The sequence below is a fragment of the Gracilinanus agilis genome, chromosome 1 (assembly GCF_016433145.1).
Source record: "Gracilinanus agilis isolate LMUSP501 chromosome 1, AgileGrace, whole genome shotgun sequence".
In the NCBI taxonomy this organism is placed as follows: domain Eukaryota; kingdom Metazoa; phylum Chordata; class Mammalia; order Didelphimorphia; family Didelphidae; genus Gracilinanus; species Gracilinanus agilis.
In genome coordinates, this window is record NC_058130.1 from 493,375,631 (window position 1) to 493,396,350 (window position 20,720).

Here is a 20,720-nt window from a genome sequence, read left to right on the forward strand (position 1 = left end):
TAGTAGAGAAGATTATAATGTAGATAAAGGATTCTTAATCATTTTTTTTTTGTATCATGAACCCATCTGACAATTTGGTTAAGCCTACAAGTAGCCCCTTATCAGAGAGTTTTTAAGTGACTAAAATAAAATATGTAAGATTATGAAGAAAACCAATTATCGAAAAGCAGTGGTGAAAGGTGTAGGTATCAGATGAATGACAAAGAAGAGTGAAAACAGACACACACACACACACATACACACAAGTACATATAAATATGCCCTTCCAAATTTCAAACTATATTATAAAACAGGAGTCAGTTATCACTATATAAACATATAAAGTATATATACTATATAAATTGTCAATATAGTAATATATATAGTCAGTTGTTTTACTATATTGATAATATTTGCTGATTTCTTTTAGACTTCTTACTCTTTTTCTTTTTTTCTTTAAAAAATTCTCATTTGTATGAGATGGCTTTCAAACTAGCAGGACGAAGTACCACATTAAATTTCATACATACTTTAAAAACCCAAGCTGTATATAATACAGATTCATGGTTTCATAGTTAATTCTTTTCGTTGTTGTCGTTGTTGTTCTTCTTCTTTGTGCATAGAGATATTAAAATCTGTTTTACCTGGAAAAGCCCGAGCTTACCAACATCATAATTAAAAACAAATATTATCATACCTATGGCTCAGTGGGATACTTAGTTGGCTTGTGGCAATCCCTATCAACTCTTATCCTTCCCTAAGATAGAGTTGTCCTGAGCTTTTTCAAAAGGGGTAGAAAAGACTTCAGTTTATAGACTGGTAAAATTGACTACTTTCAAATACTAAAATATTCAAATTGAATAATGGCCTACTTGATGTTTTCCCCCTGGCAGTTTGCCCATTTGATTATTTCCTCTCTCCCTAAATTGGAATCTCTTTTTATCTCCCAGCTCTTGTTCTACTGCCTTCCAATTCAGATTTCTTCCTTCCTTCAAAAACCTTGACACGATCATACCATCCACTCAAGATGTTATTTGACGTGTTTCCTCCTGTTCAAAACAGAGTGCTAGAAAAAGTCATCTGCTCTTCCGGTCCTTGTAATCTGGCTTCTATCACCACTAGGAAACTACTCTCTGCTGGGTCCACCAATCCAGAGGCCTCTTTTCAGTTCTCATCCTTCTCAACATTTCTTTAGCATTCAGCATTGTTTACCAGTCCTCCTTTTTGATCCTTTCTCCTCTGTGGATTTTCATGATGCCGCCTTGTTATGTTTCCTTATTTCTCTTTTTGGGTGATCATTCTGGGTCTGGTGAAGAGTTCTGCTCCTGGCTCCTGGGCTTTGGTACATCCTGGGTCTCTGCCCTCTTAGGGGAGGGCCTAACTCAGGCAGGTATCCTGTTTGTTCAGGTTCAATTTTGGAATGAAGTTAACATGTTTTTATGGATAGAGAGGGTTGGAAAAATAAGGGAATTCTTCACTTTCCATCATACCCACTTATAGAATTCTTTTCCAAGATTATTTATGGTCAATATTATTGGGTTCTATCTCCACAGTCAATACTTGATCACTCTTATCATTTCTGTGGGAACACATGGATGGAGACATTTTCCCAAAATAAGGACAGGCCTGGTTTATTAGATTCTCTATTGCTATTAAGTTGTTTAAAGGCATTGTAATTACTAGTATTCATCTCTCTTATCTCTCTCTTCTTCCATTATGTCCTTTGGTATGAGCGATCTCTCAAAAATATTATTTGGAGTTTTCCATAGATTGTCATTGTTTTGAATTATTCATTTTTAAAAAATTTCCCCCCTCCCTCCCAGCTTCCCCCCTCCCCAAGAAGTCAGATAATATGATTTAAGTTGTACATATGTTATCATATAATATATTTTCCTGCTCATCATATTGTGAAATAAGACATATTGTTTACATTGGAGAAAAATTTATGGAGAAAATAAAGTGAAGAATGGTATGTTTCAATCCATTACAATTGTATACCCCAACTTGTTCAGCTATTCCCTAGTTGTACTATGTGTACCTCATCTGTTAAACAGATTAAATTCTGTATTTTTGTTTCCTTGTGTAATAATGATATATTTCGGAAAGGTATTGGATGGTAAAGGGAAGACAGACTTGGATGTGTCTGTCTGTCTAGAGCCCTCTCTTTATATCACTATTACTAGGACAAAGAGGGAAATTCTCTGTAAAAGATGGATCACCAGAGAATGAGCAAGTGATGGTAGCTTGAGAGGGGTCTTTACTTGTGGGTAATGTTGGTGGGACCCCAGGCTTGGCAAGCCCAGATCCCCTTTAGGCAAAAGCCCTTCCCTGGGTTAAAATGGCACAGCAGGGGGGTCTTGATCAGATGAGTCTGGCTTGAACTGCTAGCCTCTCAGACCCCTTGTTCCTTCTGCGTCCCCCTGTATAAAGTCTCCTTTTATCTGACTATGAATCAAGTTTATTGTGAGAATGATTAAGGTAGCAGAAGGTGTGGAGAGGGGAGAGGTATTGGGAAATCCCTAACTTCTAATCCCAAAAGTCCTTCTCCCTGGCCAGCCAAATGGCCAAACCAGAAATTCACCTTCTCTCCCCTATTTCTTATCCAAATCTAAAATCTATGCTGCTATAAATATAATAGGGTCTTGATGTAAGGCAGGTAAGGGTTGAGAGTCTTCGGGGGCCAGCTTAAAGGTCTGAGTCTGCTGACCCCTTCAAGCCTAATGAGACCTGAATCTCTTTCAGGATGATAGTTGAGGCTGTCAGGAAACACAGGCTTTTTGGGATATAGATGTCCAAAGAAAACCCTTTGGGCTGGCTCTTGATTGGTCCCCTCGGTGGGCAAGCTTTTGTCATCTCTCCCTGAATTCCCCAATCAAAAAATCTCCTCAGTTAAGGTTCTCCTTCCCAAAATGCTTTTCTTCCACTCAACTGTTGGTCTGTGTCACTCAAGTCCAGCTTCTCAGTATTCCAAACTCTGTCTGCTCTTACAATTGTTTCATGTACTCTATACCTTCTGTTTCCTTTACATGGTATTCTTTCTCCTAATTCCATACCTTTACATGGATATGGAAGTTTACAGCTTCTCTAGCAATGCATTAATATGCTTCTTTCCACACAACCCAGCCACTACTTGTTATTTTCCATTTTTTCTCCAACTTTGCCAATCTGATAGGTATGAAGTGGATCCTTAGTGATGCTTTATTTTGCATGTCTTTAATGCAAATTAGTTATTTGGATCATTTTCTCATATGTATGTTGATAGCTTAGATTTCTATCCTTGAGAGCTTCCTGTTCATATCCTTTAACCATTTATCAAGTGGGGAACAGCTCTTATTCTTATTAATTTCAAACAGTTCCCTCTGAATCTTGGAATTGAGATCTTTATCAGAGAAACTTGCTAGGAAGAGTTACCCCAGGTAATTGTGTTCCTTATAATCTTATATAATCTTAAATTTTTTTTTTCAATCAAAAGTTTCTATTTTATCTTTTGTAGTCCTCTCTGTTCCTTGTTTAGTTATAAACTCTTCCCTTATTCATGAATCATAAAGGCACTTTCTTCCTGGTCCCTTTAATTTGTATTGTAATAATATTTTGCAAAGTAATATGGAAAGCAAGATAATGGACAGTTACCTGATTAGAACATGGAATGAACTGAGTCTGGTAGGGGTTGGCATGTGGCAAATTAGTTGATGCTCTGGTATATAAGGAAGAATTTGAACTAGGGCAGGGTCTCAATCTGAGATTTGGGGAAGTGGGAGGTTGTGGTGTGGTGAGAGTAGGCCATAGTTCAGCTCGAGTTACTAGCAACCTGCACTAACCATTTCTACAGTCCCAGATCCTGTGTTACACCTTATACTGAGTAATCTGATCTTTGATTCATACTCCAAAAAGAAGCAACAACATCTATCATCAATGTGATTTAGGTGGTCCAGTATGGCCCTGCCAGGCTGGCAACTGGCAATTAGCAATTGACAACTGACAAGCCTTCAATTCAAGTACCATCTTTATCATCATTAGCTTAGATTAAGAACTTCCTTACCAGTTATTGCCCTGCTCCTCTTCTAAGCCTGATAACATTAAATCTTTGAACTTACCTAGATTTGGTGTCAACACTATCTTAAGGCTTAGTGATTGGACATTTGAGGGAAGGAGAATAATATCTGTCATAGCAAGATATAATCCGCAGTCAACTCTAGCATTATCCTTACTAAGCCAGAAGTCAGTAGCTGTGCAGTTCTAATCACAGATTCTTCGTTTGGCTGGCCATTCTGGGACACTGTTATATTCTGAAGTTGAGTTTAGCGGATTCACTACAACCATTTCTGTGGGGTCCTTTGTGTTTCACTGTCACATACACTCAGCTTCAGCTCCTCATATCACCAGGACCATTATAACAGTATATGATAACACCTTTCATTTCTAAGATATACATTATTTGGAGTTTATCTTTGTATGTGATATCTAGTATTGGTCTAAATCTCATTTCTACTTGATTGTTATCTAATTTTCCCCGAAGTTTTTGTCAAATAGCAAATCCTTCCCCCAGGACTGGGATCTTTGGGTTTGCTGAATTCTAGGCTACTAGATTTATTTGCTTCTGTTCAAAGTATACCTTATCTGTTACATAGATTGAACTATTTTGAATTGTTGCCAAGTTGTTTTGATGATTTTTGCTTTCTACTAAAATTTGAAATCTAGTACTATTAGGACTCCTTCTCATCTACTGTTTTTCATTATTTCCCTTGAGATTCTTCACCTTGTTTTTTCAGAGGTGGCATTTTACCATACCAAACAAAGTGCTTTTTTTAGGATTCCCAAATAATAAGTAGAGGGAGAACTTGTATTCTCTGGATTTTTCAGTCAATTTTGACGATCACTATAAAATATCACTTGTAAAAACCTACCTCCTTCCTTCTTTATCAAATATATTCCTAATGAATGTGTGGATCATTCTCATAAAATTTCTTTATAGCTGGGAAAATAGGCATATGACTTAGTTGTTATCTTTGGGTCTCTTGTGCACCTTTTTTTGGTATTGATATGATTTGGGGGATTTTTTTCATAACTTTTCTATTTTTCCCTCTTTTAGATTCTTTGTCCTTATCCTTCAATAAACATACTTCAGTGTTCTCAGAATTGTGTGGTCTTCAGCAGAGACCTCCTTTATACATTTTTAGTCTTGTAGAGATGTTTTCTTCATTGCCATTTTCATTTCCTATACAGAAACATTCAAGATGGTGATATTAAGAATCCAAATATAGTGGCTCCACTGTCCTTGATGGTGAAAGCATTCATTATATATAAGGATATTTGCAAACCATTTTTGTCCTTTGCCAGTTTGTTGTCCTCTTTCCAGTCTCATCTTTATATCTTTCATATTTCTTCCTCTTAGAGTTTGCAATAGAAAAGGAGAAGAAATTTAAGTCTTCTCTCACATGTGCTCTAGATTTTCAGGAGAGCAAACTTCAAAGGATTCAGGGGAAAGATAGGTATGGTTCCATTTATAAGTGACTATAGATGAAAAGGAATAGTAACCTCTTAAGAATGAAAAAGAGATGCTTTCCAAAGAGACGAATGTGAATTCACGGTGAACTCATTAACCAACTCACATTAAGAATGTTATGGACCAAAAATACAAAGGAAGATAACAAAGTAGATGAATATAAAGACATGGTGTAGTCCTGTAAAAATGTCAGGAATGTTAAATGCTCAGAATGAAGATGAGAATGATGTGGGAAACAATTGAGAGTAAAAAGGGTTTTAAGAGTGTTATCAGGAGAAAAAAGAGGATCAAAGAAGTAATAGTAATACTGATCAAGGTGGGTGGTATTATGATAATTGACAAAATGGTTTAATGTTTATTTACTTCTGTGGTTTTTTTTTTCTGCCAATGAGAGTGCCACTGAGAAAAAACAGTAGAATAAAAATGACTAATTGGAAGTTGGTATCCAGGAAATATGAAGATATATCATAAATCATAAATATCATAATAAATTAACACAACAATATATTAAGTAATAAAGAAATACCATAAGAGAGTACATAGCTGCTTTTTATGAATTCAAGTTACTCTACCCAAGTACTTTACGAATTAACTGGAGTATTGTTGAACCACTGATAATGATATCCGAAATACTGTGAAGATCATGAAGAGAGGTAATATAGACTTAAAGTTGTGCAAACGTTCTGATTTTTTAAAAAGAGGAGGAAAATGAAATCTTCATACTATCAATTAAGTTGACTTTGATGTGGAAAATTCTAGAGTTTGTTAAATAGATGATTAGTGACCATCTGCAAAAGTAAACAGTGATCACAAGAAACTTACATGGCTTCATTAAGAATAGCTCATACCAGACCAACTTTGTTTTTTTTTGACATGATACTGAATTGAAAGATCAGAGCAATATTATAGATCAAGGGTTGTTAATCTAGTCATGTGATTTAATTAATTAGGAATTAAATAAGTAGTTTAACTATTGAGTTCCCTATGGTTTTTTTTCATGCTTATCTTTTTATGTTTCTCTTGAGTCTTGTGTTTGTCAGATTTTCTACTTGGCTCTGGTCTTTTCATCAGAAAGGCTTGAAAGTTCTCTATTTCACCAAAATTTCCATTTTTTTCCTTTGCAGTATTATACTCAGTTTTGCTGGTTAGTTCATTCTTGGTTGTGATCCCTGATTTTTTTTCCTTTCAGAATATTATATTCCAAACCCTCAATTCCTTTAACTTGGTATCTGTTAAATCTTGTGATCCTGACTGTGACTCTATAGTATTTAAATTTATGGTGGCTTGCAGTATTTTCTCTTTGATCTGGGAATGCAGGAATTTGGCTATTTTGTGAATTGCTTTCATGTGGTGATTAGTGGATTCTTTCTATTTCTATTTTTCATTTTAGTATATGGGCAGTTTTCTTTTGAAATATGATGTCTAGGCCCTTTCTTTGATCTCTGCTTTAAGCTAGTCCAGTAATTTTTCAATTATCTCTCCTTGATCTGTTTTTCTAGGTTAGTTTTTTCATAGGATATTCACATTTTCTTGCATTTATTCATTTTTATACTTATTATATTGTTTATTGATGTCTCATGGATTCATTTGCTTCCACTTACCCAATTCTTATTTTTAAGGAATAATTTTCTTCAGTGATCTTTTGTTGGCCTCCTCCATTTGGCCAGTTCTGCTTTTTAAGGAGTTTTTTTCATCAATGAAGTTTTGATATCTCTTTTTCCATTTGACCAATTCTCTTTTTTAAGACATTATTTTCTTCAGAATTTTTTTTGTGTCTCTTTTATGAAAATTTTGATTGTCTTCCATAATTTTCATTCTTTGCTTTCATTTCTTTACCTAATTTTTCCTCTGCTACTCTTATTTGATTTTGAAACACTTTTTATGTTTTTTCAGAAATTCTTGTTGGGCTCTTGTCCAATTCAAATTTCCCTTTGTGGCTTTGCTAGTAGATGTTTTGACTTCATTGTCTTCTTCTGAGTTTGTGTATTAGTCTTTTCTGTGTGCATCATATCCTTTTATGGTCAGGTTCTCTTTTTTTTTTTTATCATTTCCTTTTCCCCTTGTCCCCATTTCTTGATTTTGAACTTTATATTAATGTTGGGCTCCATTCTTGGTGTGGGAAATGTGAGGGGCACTGTCTCAAGCTTCAGACTATTTTGCATTGATGTTTTCAGAGCTAGTTCTGAGGGCCTTCCAGAGTGGTACAATCTGGAGAGAAATGTAGTCATTGTTCTCCTAGTCTGCACTGTAGTCCTTACACAGGAAGGGCCCTTGCTCTCTTAGGCCTCTAATTAATACTGTTCTTCAAGACCCTTGCTCCCTTGGGATCAGAAATGATTCTGTTTCTCAGAGTCCCTGATCCTTGTCACCAAAAGTGATACTGCCCCTCAGAGCTTCTGTTCCCACTTGACTAAAAGTCAGCCTCTCTGTTCTTGAACTCTGATCCAGAAGTGAGCAGAGGGAGCAGATTTGCCAAACAGCATGTGGTTGTGCATCTAGTGCTAGCACAAGGGTCCCCTCTAATCTCTTTCCAGTCAGCTGCCAGGTTCCCTTAGAGTCTCTGGCTTGAGAGCTTTGAAGCTGCTGCTGTATATGTGGCCACCACTGGAGTTTCATCCTTTTGGGACTCCAGGCTAGTGTCCACTCCTGAGATCTCTCCCACCTCCTGAATTGTCCTGGGCTGGAAGAATGCCTTGCTCTGGCCATTTGTGGGCTCTGCCACTCCAGAATTTTACTTGAGATATTATTTTAAAGTTGTCTGGAGGGAGTTGGGAGACACCAATGGAGCACTCTCTCTACTTCCCCATTGTGATGGATATTTTCAGCCAATCTGTAGATAAAAAAGGAAGCAAAGCTCTAAGCCAAAGATCCGTGATTGCCACCCATGGGAGTGCTCCTGCCAAGCCTTAATAGTGGGTCTTCATGAGATGCTGGGGCCAAAACAATTCACACTCTTGTGACCTACTTTCTTGCCATGAGCCTCTCCAAGTGTAAAGCCCTGGAGTCACTAGAGCTAGAAGGACTTCAGAAATCATAGGATCCAATCAGAATTTTTTACAGGCTCTCATTAGGAAGATCACATAGTGTAATAAGGAATAAGATAAGTGTAACATTTAGAAAAGTATATTGGAAAATGCAAGCTTGAGTTGAACATTCTAAGGGCTTTTGGAATGTAGTAGAAAGGTCACAGGGCTTTTGAACTCTGGGACAGTTGGGAGGTTTGCCACTGGTAGAGGAGCTTGTTCCCTGATCTCACTGAAGAAATCCCACTTGAGGAACTACAAAATAGGTCTGGATCAGCACCTTTTGAGGGTGGACCTCCAGGTCTGTGACAGCCTATTGGAGTGACCCAGTGGAGTTAGTGGACTGTACCAACATCCTGGACCCTGAGACAGCAGAGAACATCGTTGGAGCAAGTAGTGAGATTCCCAAACCCTGTCAAGCTTGTATTTAGTCTAGTATAGTGTAGTGTAAGTTTTATCTTCCCTTCCCTGATTTCCTGGACCACCTAAACCCCTATATCTTCCCTCCTATAGCAATTAAAAGTAGTTTGCCCCATTCCCACTTGCCCTACCTCATTTTATTATTAAAATCCTTTTATGTTGCTTCCTACTGTCTCATTATAACCCCAAAGGACTCGCAAATATTTAATTAGTTTCCCTGGCTAAGTTGAGTGTATAACTGTCATATCAAATATTCCAGACTCCCCCATTCCCCTATTTCACCACCAATCATATTCCCTAATCTTTCCTCTTTTCTGGGTCTCCAGAGGATGGCCACTCTCACAGTTACCCCCAATCTTCCCAGAGGACATGCCTTTTACAGAAAGTGGATATGCCATATATGGCAGGCCTTCAGCCCAGAGGGCTCGGCCTTTTGTCCTGTCACTTGGAGGGTGCTCTGGCCTCCCACAAATGGGACACTCCCTTCTACTTTGGACACACAGGCTGAGCGGGATCACAACCCATTGCAAAATGCTGGCTTACTATTTTATAGAAAGTTATAGAAAATGGGAAGTTACAGAGTCAGCAACTAATAGGAAGTTACAGAGAAAAGCAGCTAGCTATATTACATTTGGTTTGCTTAATAGTCTTATAAAATATAGTCACTAGAGTTATTAATCACAATCCCAAATTAATCACCTCTTTTAGATAAGTACTGATTGATTTTTAATATCTGTGGTCATAATTACAAATGGGGTCAAATATTCTCATTCCTTTTACCATCTTGGCTTCATGCCTGGAAGTCCCAAATTTATTTAAAAATAAATTTTTATAGCAGTATACAATTGATTTCCTTTATAATCATATGGATTTTATTTTTTCATAAAAACATCATTCTGAGAAGTACTCTGTAGGCTTCTCTAGATTGTCAAAAGTCTCCATGACACAAAAAAGGATAAGAACCCCTGCTATAGATAAAGTTTAATGTAGATTTTAGGAAAATATTTAGTCATCCTATGTAATTTTTGAGAGAAAGAGATAGAGTGTGGGCTAGATGATAGATTTGTTAGGATTGAATGTCTGAATTCAAAGAGTAGCTAAAAGTTTTCAGAGGAGTGCCATAAGCATCTATATTTGGCCTTGTAGGGTTTAACGTTAAAAACAATTATTATCAGTGCCATGGATAAAGGCATAGAATGTTTCCTTATAGTTGTAGATGACACAAAACTAGGAAGGATAGTTAACAAGACCATTGATAATCTTTCAGAGAGCGGTTTCTTCCAATGGGTGGTTGTCATGGGAGACACATAAAAGAGGTACCTTAGACATTTACCAGTCCGTCAACAAACATTTATATACTAGATATACTGTATACTAGCTGCATGACCTTAGAGGGGTCAGTCTCTTTGTACCTTAGTTTTCTTGTCTGTGACATGAGGCAGATAGTCTTGATGTTCTCTTCTAGTTCTAAGTCTCTGATTCTGTGATCAAATGAATAACTCATTTAAAGACATCAAGTGAGAATTGTTTTGATTGTATACTATATCTTTTTTGTATTTTTACTTTTTCTTCTAAGTTCATATACATTTAGATCTTTGTTATGACAAGTTGGTTGTCTATTTGTACATAGCACATTCAAGATCATCTCCGACATCAGTAATGAGCTGTTTATACCTACTAAAATACAATTAACTTCATTTTTCATGATGTTATTCATGGTGTCTAGTCTTTTGAAGAGCTTACAAGTTTTGACCTTTCTCATTCCTTACTTCTCAGCTATTTTTACCAGCTTTTTTTCTGTCCTTACCTATGCCAAACTATATGTTGATTTAATTTAGAGGTTATTACTGAGTTTTTTGCAGAATTTCTCTACCTCTTCATTTTTTGCAAAGGATACTGGTGCAGAAATCGCTATTTTTTTCATGTTAGGTCTTTTTGCAAATACTTAACATGAACATTGTAACATTAGATGATCAAGTATCCAAAAAACTAATGCTTCTAATTGTCTTTGGACACATGACAAAAACCAACTAGAGGACAAGATGTATAAAAAGCCTAGCCTAGATGGGGTCAGGTTTCTAGAGGTTTTAGTAGAATTCCCATTGCTGTTGAAGTTTGCCTCCATGATCCAGTGTTGCAATTGCTATGGAAAAAGAGGAGAGTTTAATTAGGATTTTATGTTCTTTTTAATCTTAACGCAAGTAAAGTAGTTCTTATAACATTTTTATGGTCCACAAGGGTCTCATTGCATTCTAATCCAAATCCTGTATCACTACAGTGCCCCAAAGTAGACCTGATTCACAATATTTAGTACTAGTGAGGATTTTTTTTGTAATGATTAAATTGCTAAATTAATTATTAAAGTGGGGAAAGAGTAGTATGGAAGAAAGAGAGATTTAGGTGATTAGATAGGCAGATAGAAACCCTGGTGTTCTGTGACTCAAGCATTGTTTGAATTCTGGAGAGCCCTCTCAGTGGGATAAGGAAGAAGCCCTCATTTACCCTGTAGCAGTAGAAATTGTAGCGATGAATCCTCAGGATGATGGCTGAGGTTCCTCCAAGGTTTGGCATGTTCTAACTGTAAAATTGCCTGGAGATTGAGACCACCATATACTGGAATCACTGTGGTTTACAAAGCAGGGAGGTCACCAACAGTACAGTGTTTCCCAGGAATCTTAGTGCAGTTTTAAGCTTTTAAAGCTTAAGACTTCTAAAACCCTCTGTATGTACATAACTACCAGAAGCCAGGTCTATCTCCAGGACTTGAGTTTGTAGAGGCAACCCTATTTTCATTAGGGGTTTGGAGTGGAAACTGCTAAGGATTTCCACTGAGGAAGGAGCATCCTTACTCAGGTAAAGGTTTGTAGGTCTCCATTTAGGTTTCTTTGTGATGCTTATTGAGGGGAATATATAATTTATATGGATATTAGGATTTCTTACAAGTTAGTGTTTGCAAGGATGTTTGTGGTGGTTTTTGTGCTATTTATTGTGGGTGGGTCTAAATGGAAGTTGCCTGAACAATCAAATAAAGTCAATATTAAATGAAATCTGGACCTGGGGGGGTTGGCGAAATAAATGTTTGTTCCATAGTAATGGAGATGGAGAATAGAGTACTTTATTATACCTTACCACAACATAAGCCTGTGTAGCCAGTGAAGAAGTGGATGGTATCTATCTGGTAACTTAGAATAGATTAATGGGGACTGAATAAAATTGTTATAGTGATTGCTGCAGACATTCTTGATCTTGTTACTGTGGTGAACCAGATAGATTTTGGGTGAGTAATATGGAGTTGTTCTTGCTAATGTTTTTTTCTCTCTTGTGTCCATAATAATTTGTTTTCAATGCAGTTTATTTTCACTTACCTTTCTTGGGATTTCTTGAATTTTCATTCATATTGCCATAGTTTGATAGCCAGAAATTTGAAAGAGGCCTCATTTCCTTGGGTTTTTAGGAACTGGGTAATACAAGATTTTTCCTCTACCAGGAAAGTTTGGGGCATGACATTGGTAAGTGGGAGAGTACATTCAAGACCTCACCCTGGCCCTTTGAGTGTTCGTATTCCTCATGATTTTGCTGGAGGCTCAAAGACCTTCAGTCATAGACAAATGTCTTGTCTCCTTTTTTAGCCAATGGAATTTCTATGTATGAAGACTCATTCTTGAAGAATGCCATCTTGCCCGGTTAACTGCTAGCTCCACTGATTGTAAGAAATATAGATTTGAATCTCAATGACCTAATCTTGGGATAGTGGACATGCTAAGGCATGGAAATCCTGGCAGACCTACTCATGGTAGGGTGGGCTCTAAGCTGTACAGATGGTGTGTAAGAGACTCTGGAGGGGCAGGGCAGCTGAAAATGTATGGTTATAGTGATTCACAGGCAATGGCTCTCTGTTCTGATGAGTGGCATGGAGTCTGGTAAAGACAAAATTGGATAACTAATGGCTCTCTTGTTTTAGGATCAGGACCGATGGCATTTTGTTTTGAGGTCCCTCTCCTTCTAGTCGTCTGGATTTACCATCTCACACCCACCCTCTCTTCCCTGTCTCTCCCGACTCACCCCCACCATGTTCAGTGATGCTCCTCATGCCAGTCTCAGGGTCTGCCTCCAAGAGAGTAGCAAATAGCATGATCTGGCATGGTTCTTGACCTGCTCTGGGAAATTTATTATAGTGGCCCTGTTCTCTTATTCTGGGGCAAGGAGTTTGTGTTTACTGCTGCTGATTCTTGTTTAGGTTATAAAATTGTAATACCATTGTGGCCACTTCCCTTAAAGCTCTGGGAAAAACAATTCTTCTTCCTTGTGAGTCTTTCTATGCTTTTGCCTCTGATCCAGGCAATTGTTTTACTGTGAAGAGCTCCTGTTACTGGAACTACTCTATTATCTACCTTGTCACTTTGCTGGGTTTTCTGTCTTCTATACCATCTTTAGGCAGCTGCTATTGTTGTGTGCTGGCATAAACTTTTAAAACAATGCCTGGGGATCCAAGTAGTCATCATATCAGTTCTTTCTCTGATAGGATGTTAGTAATGTTGTGGAATTAGACACATAAAAAAAAAACCTCATGAAGAAAATAAAGTGAAAAATAATATGCTTCTAATCTACATTCAGCCTTCATCAGTTCTTTCTTTGGAGGTAGATAACATTTTTCATAATGAGTCCTTCGGAATCATCAGTACAATGATCCAAGATAATTCCAAAGGACTCAGGAGACAGGATGATCTGAGTTCAGATATGGTCTCAGACAGTAGTTATGTGATCCTGGGCAAGTCCCTTAACCCTGTTGTCTTCAGTTCGTACTAGAAGTGAAAGGGTTAGGAATGAGGGAAAGGACAGCTGAATTTCAGATGGGAGTTTGTTTTTTGGCAGCTGGAGTTCAGTATACCAAGGAACTGGAGGTTTGGGAGAAAAATCAGAGCTGAAGATGAAGGTGGTTGTTGAATATCCTTTGGAAATTCAATTTTAAAGTAAAAATTACAGTCTAGTTCTAAGCTGGTATTAGTGCTTTATAACATGTGGAACGTCCCTCCCCCCCCCCCCCATTTTGTCAGTACTTCCTTTAATTGTTGTTATCTGAAAAACATAATGACTTGCCATCCTGGTCTTTATATTTAAGCAAAAGTGTAATGAATACTTTGAACTACCTAAAAAAAAGGTAAAACCCCAAATTAATCATTTTGTATGAGTGCAATGTATTAATTTGAATAGCATAAGGTTTGAGAATTATAGTGAAGTTTTAAAAATAAATAGTAGTTTGTTAGTGAATTATCATCCTTTTACATAAAAGTTTTTCCTCAACTGGGTAATTATTTTTTACTGATCCTTTTCTAGTGGCTGTACTTGTTTTTAGGTTTGATTTAACCAATGAATCTAATATAGATATCATTTTTGATTCACTATTAGACTTGTCCGTCTTATTGCCAAGCTAGTAATTGGGTAAAAAATGGGAAAAGATCAGACTTAAAAAACGTTATAGAGTTGATTGACTTAATTTACTTTTTCATGTGTTTATTTTCTACATATGCTTTAGTAAAGATAATTTGAATGATATCAAAATATGATTGTTTTGTTGCAAAATAATATTCCTTTTTATTTATTTGTTTATTGACTATACATTAGGGGATCCTAGCAATACCAATCTCTACTGATATAGTAGGAGACAGAAGTTGATATAATCACTTTGAGTTACTGCATTGGTCTGAAGTTGCAGAACCTTCTTCCTTCAAAGGATATTTAATAGTTTTATGGCCGAATTGAAAGAAATTCACTTAATCTCTTTGGACTTCTGCTTCCTAGGATCATAGACTTAGGGTTGGGAGAAACTTTATAGGTCATTGAATCCAATCCTTTCATTTTACAGATGAAGAACCTGAAGTCCAGAGAGGTTAAGAGAACTGTCCAGAGTCACATAGTTAGTTGGTATCTGATTCAGGATTAAAACCCAGATTTTCCTGCCTCCAAGTCTGGCTATACCACATTCCTTATCTATACAATTTGCTGTGTCGGACTAGCTGATCTTAAAAGTCAGTGCTGTTGCTCAAATTCTATGATTCTATGAATGTACTTTTTTTTTCAGGTAGATGACATTTCACATGTACTTTGCTTACTGGAAAGTTTTAATTAAAATTTTCAATTTTTTTTGAAGATGTTCTCAGTGCAGCTGACTCTTGGAGAACAGACCTGGCAGTCTGAAGGGAGCAGTATAAAAAAAGCCCAACATGCTGCTGCCAACAAAGCCTTGAGAGAAACTACCCTTCCCAAACCAACTCCTAGACCACCCAAAAACAATATTAATAGTAATCCAGGTAATCCAACATTGAATTGTTTCCTTTTTCTCTGTTATGTTTGTACCCTTTCCATGTGTGTTTTTGGAAAGAAAAAAAAAGCTTTGGTTCAGTTGTAACAGATTAATTCTATAAGCAACAAGAATTTTTTAAAATGATAAACAAGGAAACAACAGAATTATGCCATTTAAAGGTAAAAGCTTAATGGTGAATACTAAGATTTAATATAGTTCCTTTAGCAGATAACTACATTGACCTCCCCTGATTAAAACTGGCATATTTATACAGGCATTCACTTATTTATAATTCACCAGTTTATTCAATAGGCATATTAGATGTCTTTCATCTACCCATCACTTTTTAGGCATCATTTGGATTCAAAAGAAGATGGAATTTCTGCCCTCAAAGGGATTGTGATCCATTTAATCTTTCATTTACATACAGACTCATTCACTTAAGTCATGTATATGCTTATTCACTTCCATACGTTGCTTTAAGTGTTTTAGGTAAAGGAGACCGAATGGGTCACCTTCTTAGTTTTTGAGTTTTTAAAAAAATGTCAAATACCTCCATGGTTTGCTCTGATCTGTTTTCCTTCATTTGGACTCTCTGTTTATATGGTTTATATTCTTCCATGTTATATAGAAATAGAAACAGAGACTATGTTAGATTAACTCTTCTGCTTTCAGCTTGCTCTTTTTTTTTATCTTCAGCTTATTCTTACACCAGAAGCAAACAATGAAATTCATTTTTCATACTTGTAGTCAAAATGAATTTATAATCATTTTGCAGGTTGTGAGAAACTAAATACCCCTGGGCAAGTGGGAAGCAATTCGTTTTTTATTAACTTCTTTACTGTTTTTGGGTTATCATCATCATTCTCATTGACCATTTGTTGAGTCCCTCTGTTAATGTTCTGGGTGCTTGGGGTGCAAAGAAGTACAATATGTAGTTCTTGTCCATAAAGAAATTATAGTTTTGTGTTTTGGGAAGATAGGACATAAAGTAGGATAAATAAAAATGCAAGTCTTTAAGTGCCAAATGAAATGGTGCAATAGCAATAAGGGCTTTAGGAGTGTTGGGGGCAGAATGACCACTGAGGACTGGGTCAGTTGGGATAGGCTTCATGGAGAAGTTAGGCCTTCATCTAAGTTTTGAGAGATGAGTAGGATTGAGATGTGGAGAGGAAGGAAGGTAGGCGGAAAACTAATGAGCAAAGTTGAGAAGCCTGGAAAGTATTGGGAAAGCAGCAAGTAGACTGCCTGGCTTGAGCAAAGGTTCCATGTTGATCCCTCATGGAGGCCCTGAAGGCCTTAATAACATAGCCCAGGCCCCATGGCCTGTGGGGAAGCCCTTTTGCAGCCTCCTCAGTGGTTACTTAAGAGTGCTCTTCCTCTAGGAATTACTCTGTGTCTCTTTGTATTTTCTTCTCTCTAGTTGGTAGGGTCCTTGAAGGAAGGCAAGAACAGTTTCATTCTTATCATTGTATTCTCAGAGCATCTTATACACATAAGAAATATTTGTTGAATTGGGTTGAATCTCAGTGGCGATGACCCCAAATTACTTGGCTCATCTTAGCCTGGTGATTCCCCTTCATTTTTCTCTAGACTTCAGCCAAAGGGAGCTGCTTCCTGCTGCTGGTTCTCCTTTCCCCCCTGCCAGTTCTGGTGGCCTTTGTTTCCGTGATCCCTCCATCTCCCCTGAGCCCTGGCAAGACCTTTCTTGCCATCAAGGTTTCACTGTGAAATCTCTCATGATCCTTTCAGAGTGTGATTTCTTCTTCCTTAGATTCCTAAAAGTTCTTAGTTTGGCCTTCTCTTGTACTTCTCCCTTTCCTCTTTGCATCATAGTGATTGGCACATGTGCCTTGCCTCATTGGTGCCCTCCTCAGGGCAGCTAGGTTTGATAGTGCCCTCAGGAAAGCCCGAGACTCATATTACTCCTATTACCCTGGCCAAGCCATTTAACTTCCCTCTTTGAGGGGTGTTGTGAGGATCAAATGAATTATCATATATAAAGCACTTTTCAATCTTAAAGCACTATATACATGCTTATTTTAAAAAATATTATTATAACTTTATTTCCTTGTTGCTTTGCATATAGTAGGTATGTAATAAATGATTTTTAAGATGGAATTGAATAAAAACTTGGACATTTGGTTAATATAATTATATCCATTAGTCTAGAGATAAATCTCATATGGCCATTTAAAGAATATGATTTAAAGGTGTAGATATAGGTTATTGAATATAAGACCTTATTAAATAATGATCCAAGTATTTTTAGCTGTTCTTCCTCTTTGTATTTCCATATCAAATTTGATATAGATAACTTCATTAATATATTTGGTTTTGCTTTATTTTTATACTTGTCCCATATTCTTTTTTCTTAGTTTATCTCCTTTCCTACCATATTTCCTCACTTAGCTGCTCTGTAAGTCCGTAAATCATTCTTTGGAAGTGAGATGCTTTAGATAGCACAGACAGATTTAAGGAAACTATAGGGGGAGAGTAGATATTCTGGTAACTCCTAGGATTCATCCTAACAAAGTAATTTTTTTTTTCCTTAAAAATAAGAAAAAAAAACCCCTTTGTTTTCTTTTTGCTATGTACTATGTCTTAATTGTAAAGAAAGTGGCAGAGCATTAAGACTATATTATAGTGACTACTCTAGAAGGTATTTAGTGGGCATTTTTTTTGGTGGCACAAGTTAACAGATATTTAAAAATCATATTGCTTTTATTGCCTTTCATTTAGTAAGCTTTTGATAAATGTTTCTTGAAATGAAAGCTGTCTTGGAATTTGCCATATAAAATTGTTTGTTCTTTTTTAAGTAAGCTTTGACAACTCTCACCTATCTTAATTTAAAACCTTACATCTTTGGGTTATGCTTTCCTCATCTGTAAACTTAGAAGTTTAGGCTACATTAAGAGGAGCTTAGTGGTGTCTGGGACACTTTTAGGTGGTAGATCATGCCCTTATACTCAGCCCTGGTCAGACCACAGCTGAGCATTCATTTCTGGGGTCCACGTTTTAGAAATGGCATTGAAAAGTTCTTGAGCATCTGGAAGACAGCAACTAGTATGGGTAAAAGCCCCCAGATCCTGCAATAATGAGGAGGAGGTAAAGAACTGAAGATGTTGAGCCTGGAGAAAAGACCTGGTGGGGGAGAGGTTGGGCAGCCAATGGAAGAGAAGATAGCTTTGTTCTGCTGGGACTCAGGAGTCAGCCAACAGCCAGTGTAGGGAAGTTTCAGAGGCCCATTTAGACTTGATGTGAGGAGAGCCGAGGTGAAATTCAAAACTTTCTCTAGCCTAAAATCCTTATTTCTACCTAGGACTTATTCTTTAATGAAGCTAATTAACTAATATTTACAGAGGAAAAACTTCTCCAAACTAGGGCTGTCTTGGGAGGTTCCATTTCACTGGAGATCTTTAAGGAAAGACTAGAGAATGGTTGGTGATGTTGGTCTAGTAAGTTAAGGTTGGATTAGAATTCATTGATTCCCAAAGTGGGCGCCACCTCCCCCTGGTGGGTGCTGCAGCGATCCAGGGGAGCAGTGATGGTCACAGGTACATTTATCTTTCCTATTAATTGCTATTAAAATAAAAAAAAATTAATTTCCAGGGGGCTAAGTAATATTTTTTCTGGAAAGGGGGCGGTAGGCCAAAAAAGTTTGGGAACCACTGGTTTAGATGATCCTGAGGCTCCTTCTAACCCCAAGTTTCTGTGACTGTGATGAGATGATCTTCAAGGTACTAGGGAGTGTGTCAATCATCCTGTTTTCCATTTTCTATAGCAAAATGATATTACAAGTGCCAGGGAACAGCATTATAAGGATAAAAAATAATAAAGGCTGCTATAATAATATAAATTAGTATTTTAATTAAAGCCATGCTGATAGATAAAGTTATTAGACCACGCGCTTGTAAGAATTCAAAACCGCCGCCCTCGCCATTATTGTCTCCTGTCTCCTCCCGAGTCTGCTGGCCAAGAGGCCACTCCCCCCTAACCCAGGAGATTTAAACTCTTTTCTGTGTGGAGACGTAGGCATCCCCACACCCAAAGAACCAGAAACGGAAACCCGTTGGACCACGGGAAATGTAGTTTGATAATTTCCATGTGTCCATGGAAAATATATATACTTTTAGATGACATCTCCCAAATTTCACTTTTACAATTCCCCGTGAGGTCTGGCAAAAAAAATGTTACTCCTTTTTCTTCGCTGGACCTGTAAAAATAGACAACTTCTAAAATTTAGGAATTTGGGGGATAAAAGAAATAGATGAACAAATGGTTAAAATTAGCCGCATTGACAAAAAACCAATTTGGGGGCAGTCCCCTATTGGTATAACAGTGTACAATTAGAACAAATTATACAACTCAATTTCAACTCCCCATAGTTCAATCAACTGCACCCCAAAGTTCAAAATTTGGTCTTCATGGTACAGTGAAGGCTTTTCAGACATCATCATGGTGTTTTCACCAAACAGGTTCATCGTCTGGATTCTGGGGAGATGGCAAGATCCTTATCCTGAAATTATTCTCAAAAGAATTTAAACTTTACATTATAGATTACAAAACATACATTTTCTTCTAAGATTTATACAGCATAAAGGTTGGCTTCAGGCTTGACCATTGACTTTTCTAAATAAGGAGTTTTTTGTTTTTTTTACTTTTTTATGGTATTATATTTTATATTCTAAGAATAAAACAAAATCTATAAAGAATCAAATCATTTTATGCATGTTATTACAAGACAGATCATTAGAAACATGCTTTCCTTAATGAATTAATTAAATTTACCTTGTTAAAAATTTTTTAATATGAGGTTATCAAACTCTTTGAATAACATTCTAAAATACTTGTTCTTGTTGCTGATATTTACTTCGTAATTAAATATAGCTAGGTCTCAATTAGTGTTAATAATGAATCCCTTGAAATAGTCTCTATTTGAATTTTCATTGCATATTTCCATTGGTCTAAAATTACATATTTTGCCTATAATTATATTTTAATAATATATTAGTTATATTTAATTATATGATATTGGCTATCTTTTACCTATGATTTTATCTTTGAATAGTACAAGTTTGAATAATGTGACCACTTCATGAGAATCATTATTCTCATTAATCTGGACCTTTTTTACAGAAATATTCAGTGATACAAATTATATTTTGAGTGATTTAGTGTCCAAACTTTTTTTTTATTAGTAAGTAGTAATGATACAACTATTGCTTTAACCATTACTACTGGCATTAATATAGTGCTTTAGAATTTGCAAAGTGCTCCACATATGCTATCTCTTTTTTATCCTCACAAAGAGTAAGGTTAGTGCTATTTTTAATCTCCATTTTATATATAGGGAAACTCAGTCTGAGTTAAGTGACTTGCCAAGGGTCACTCAGCTAGTAAGTATCAGAGGCAAGATTTTATTTCAGGGCTTCCTCGCTCTGAGTCCTTTGTTCCTCCTGGTTGCCTATGTAAAATAATAATTCATAGTTGT

General features: G+C 36.6%; 1 protein-coding gene across 1 annotated transcript in view; it reads left to right on the forward strand.

The window, feature by feature from the left end:
• Positions 1-15,073: 15,073 nt before the first annotated feature.
• Positions 15,074-20,720, forward strand: part of STAU2 (staufen double-stranded RNA binding protein 2) — a 364,991-nt gene continuing 359,344 nt past the window's right edge. The window contains exon 1 of the mRNA XM_044665848.1: positions 15,074-15,233. Coding sequence (XP_044521783.1) covers positions 15,074-15,233 — 160 coding nt within the window. The remainder of the gene's footprint in view (positions 15,234-20,720) is intronic.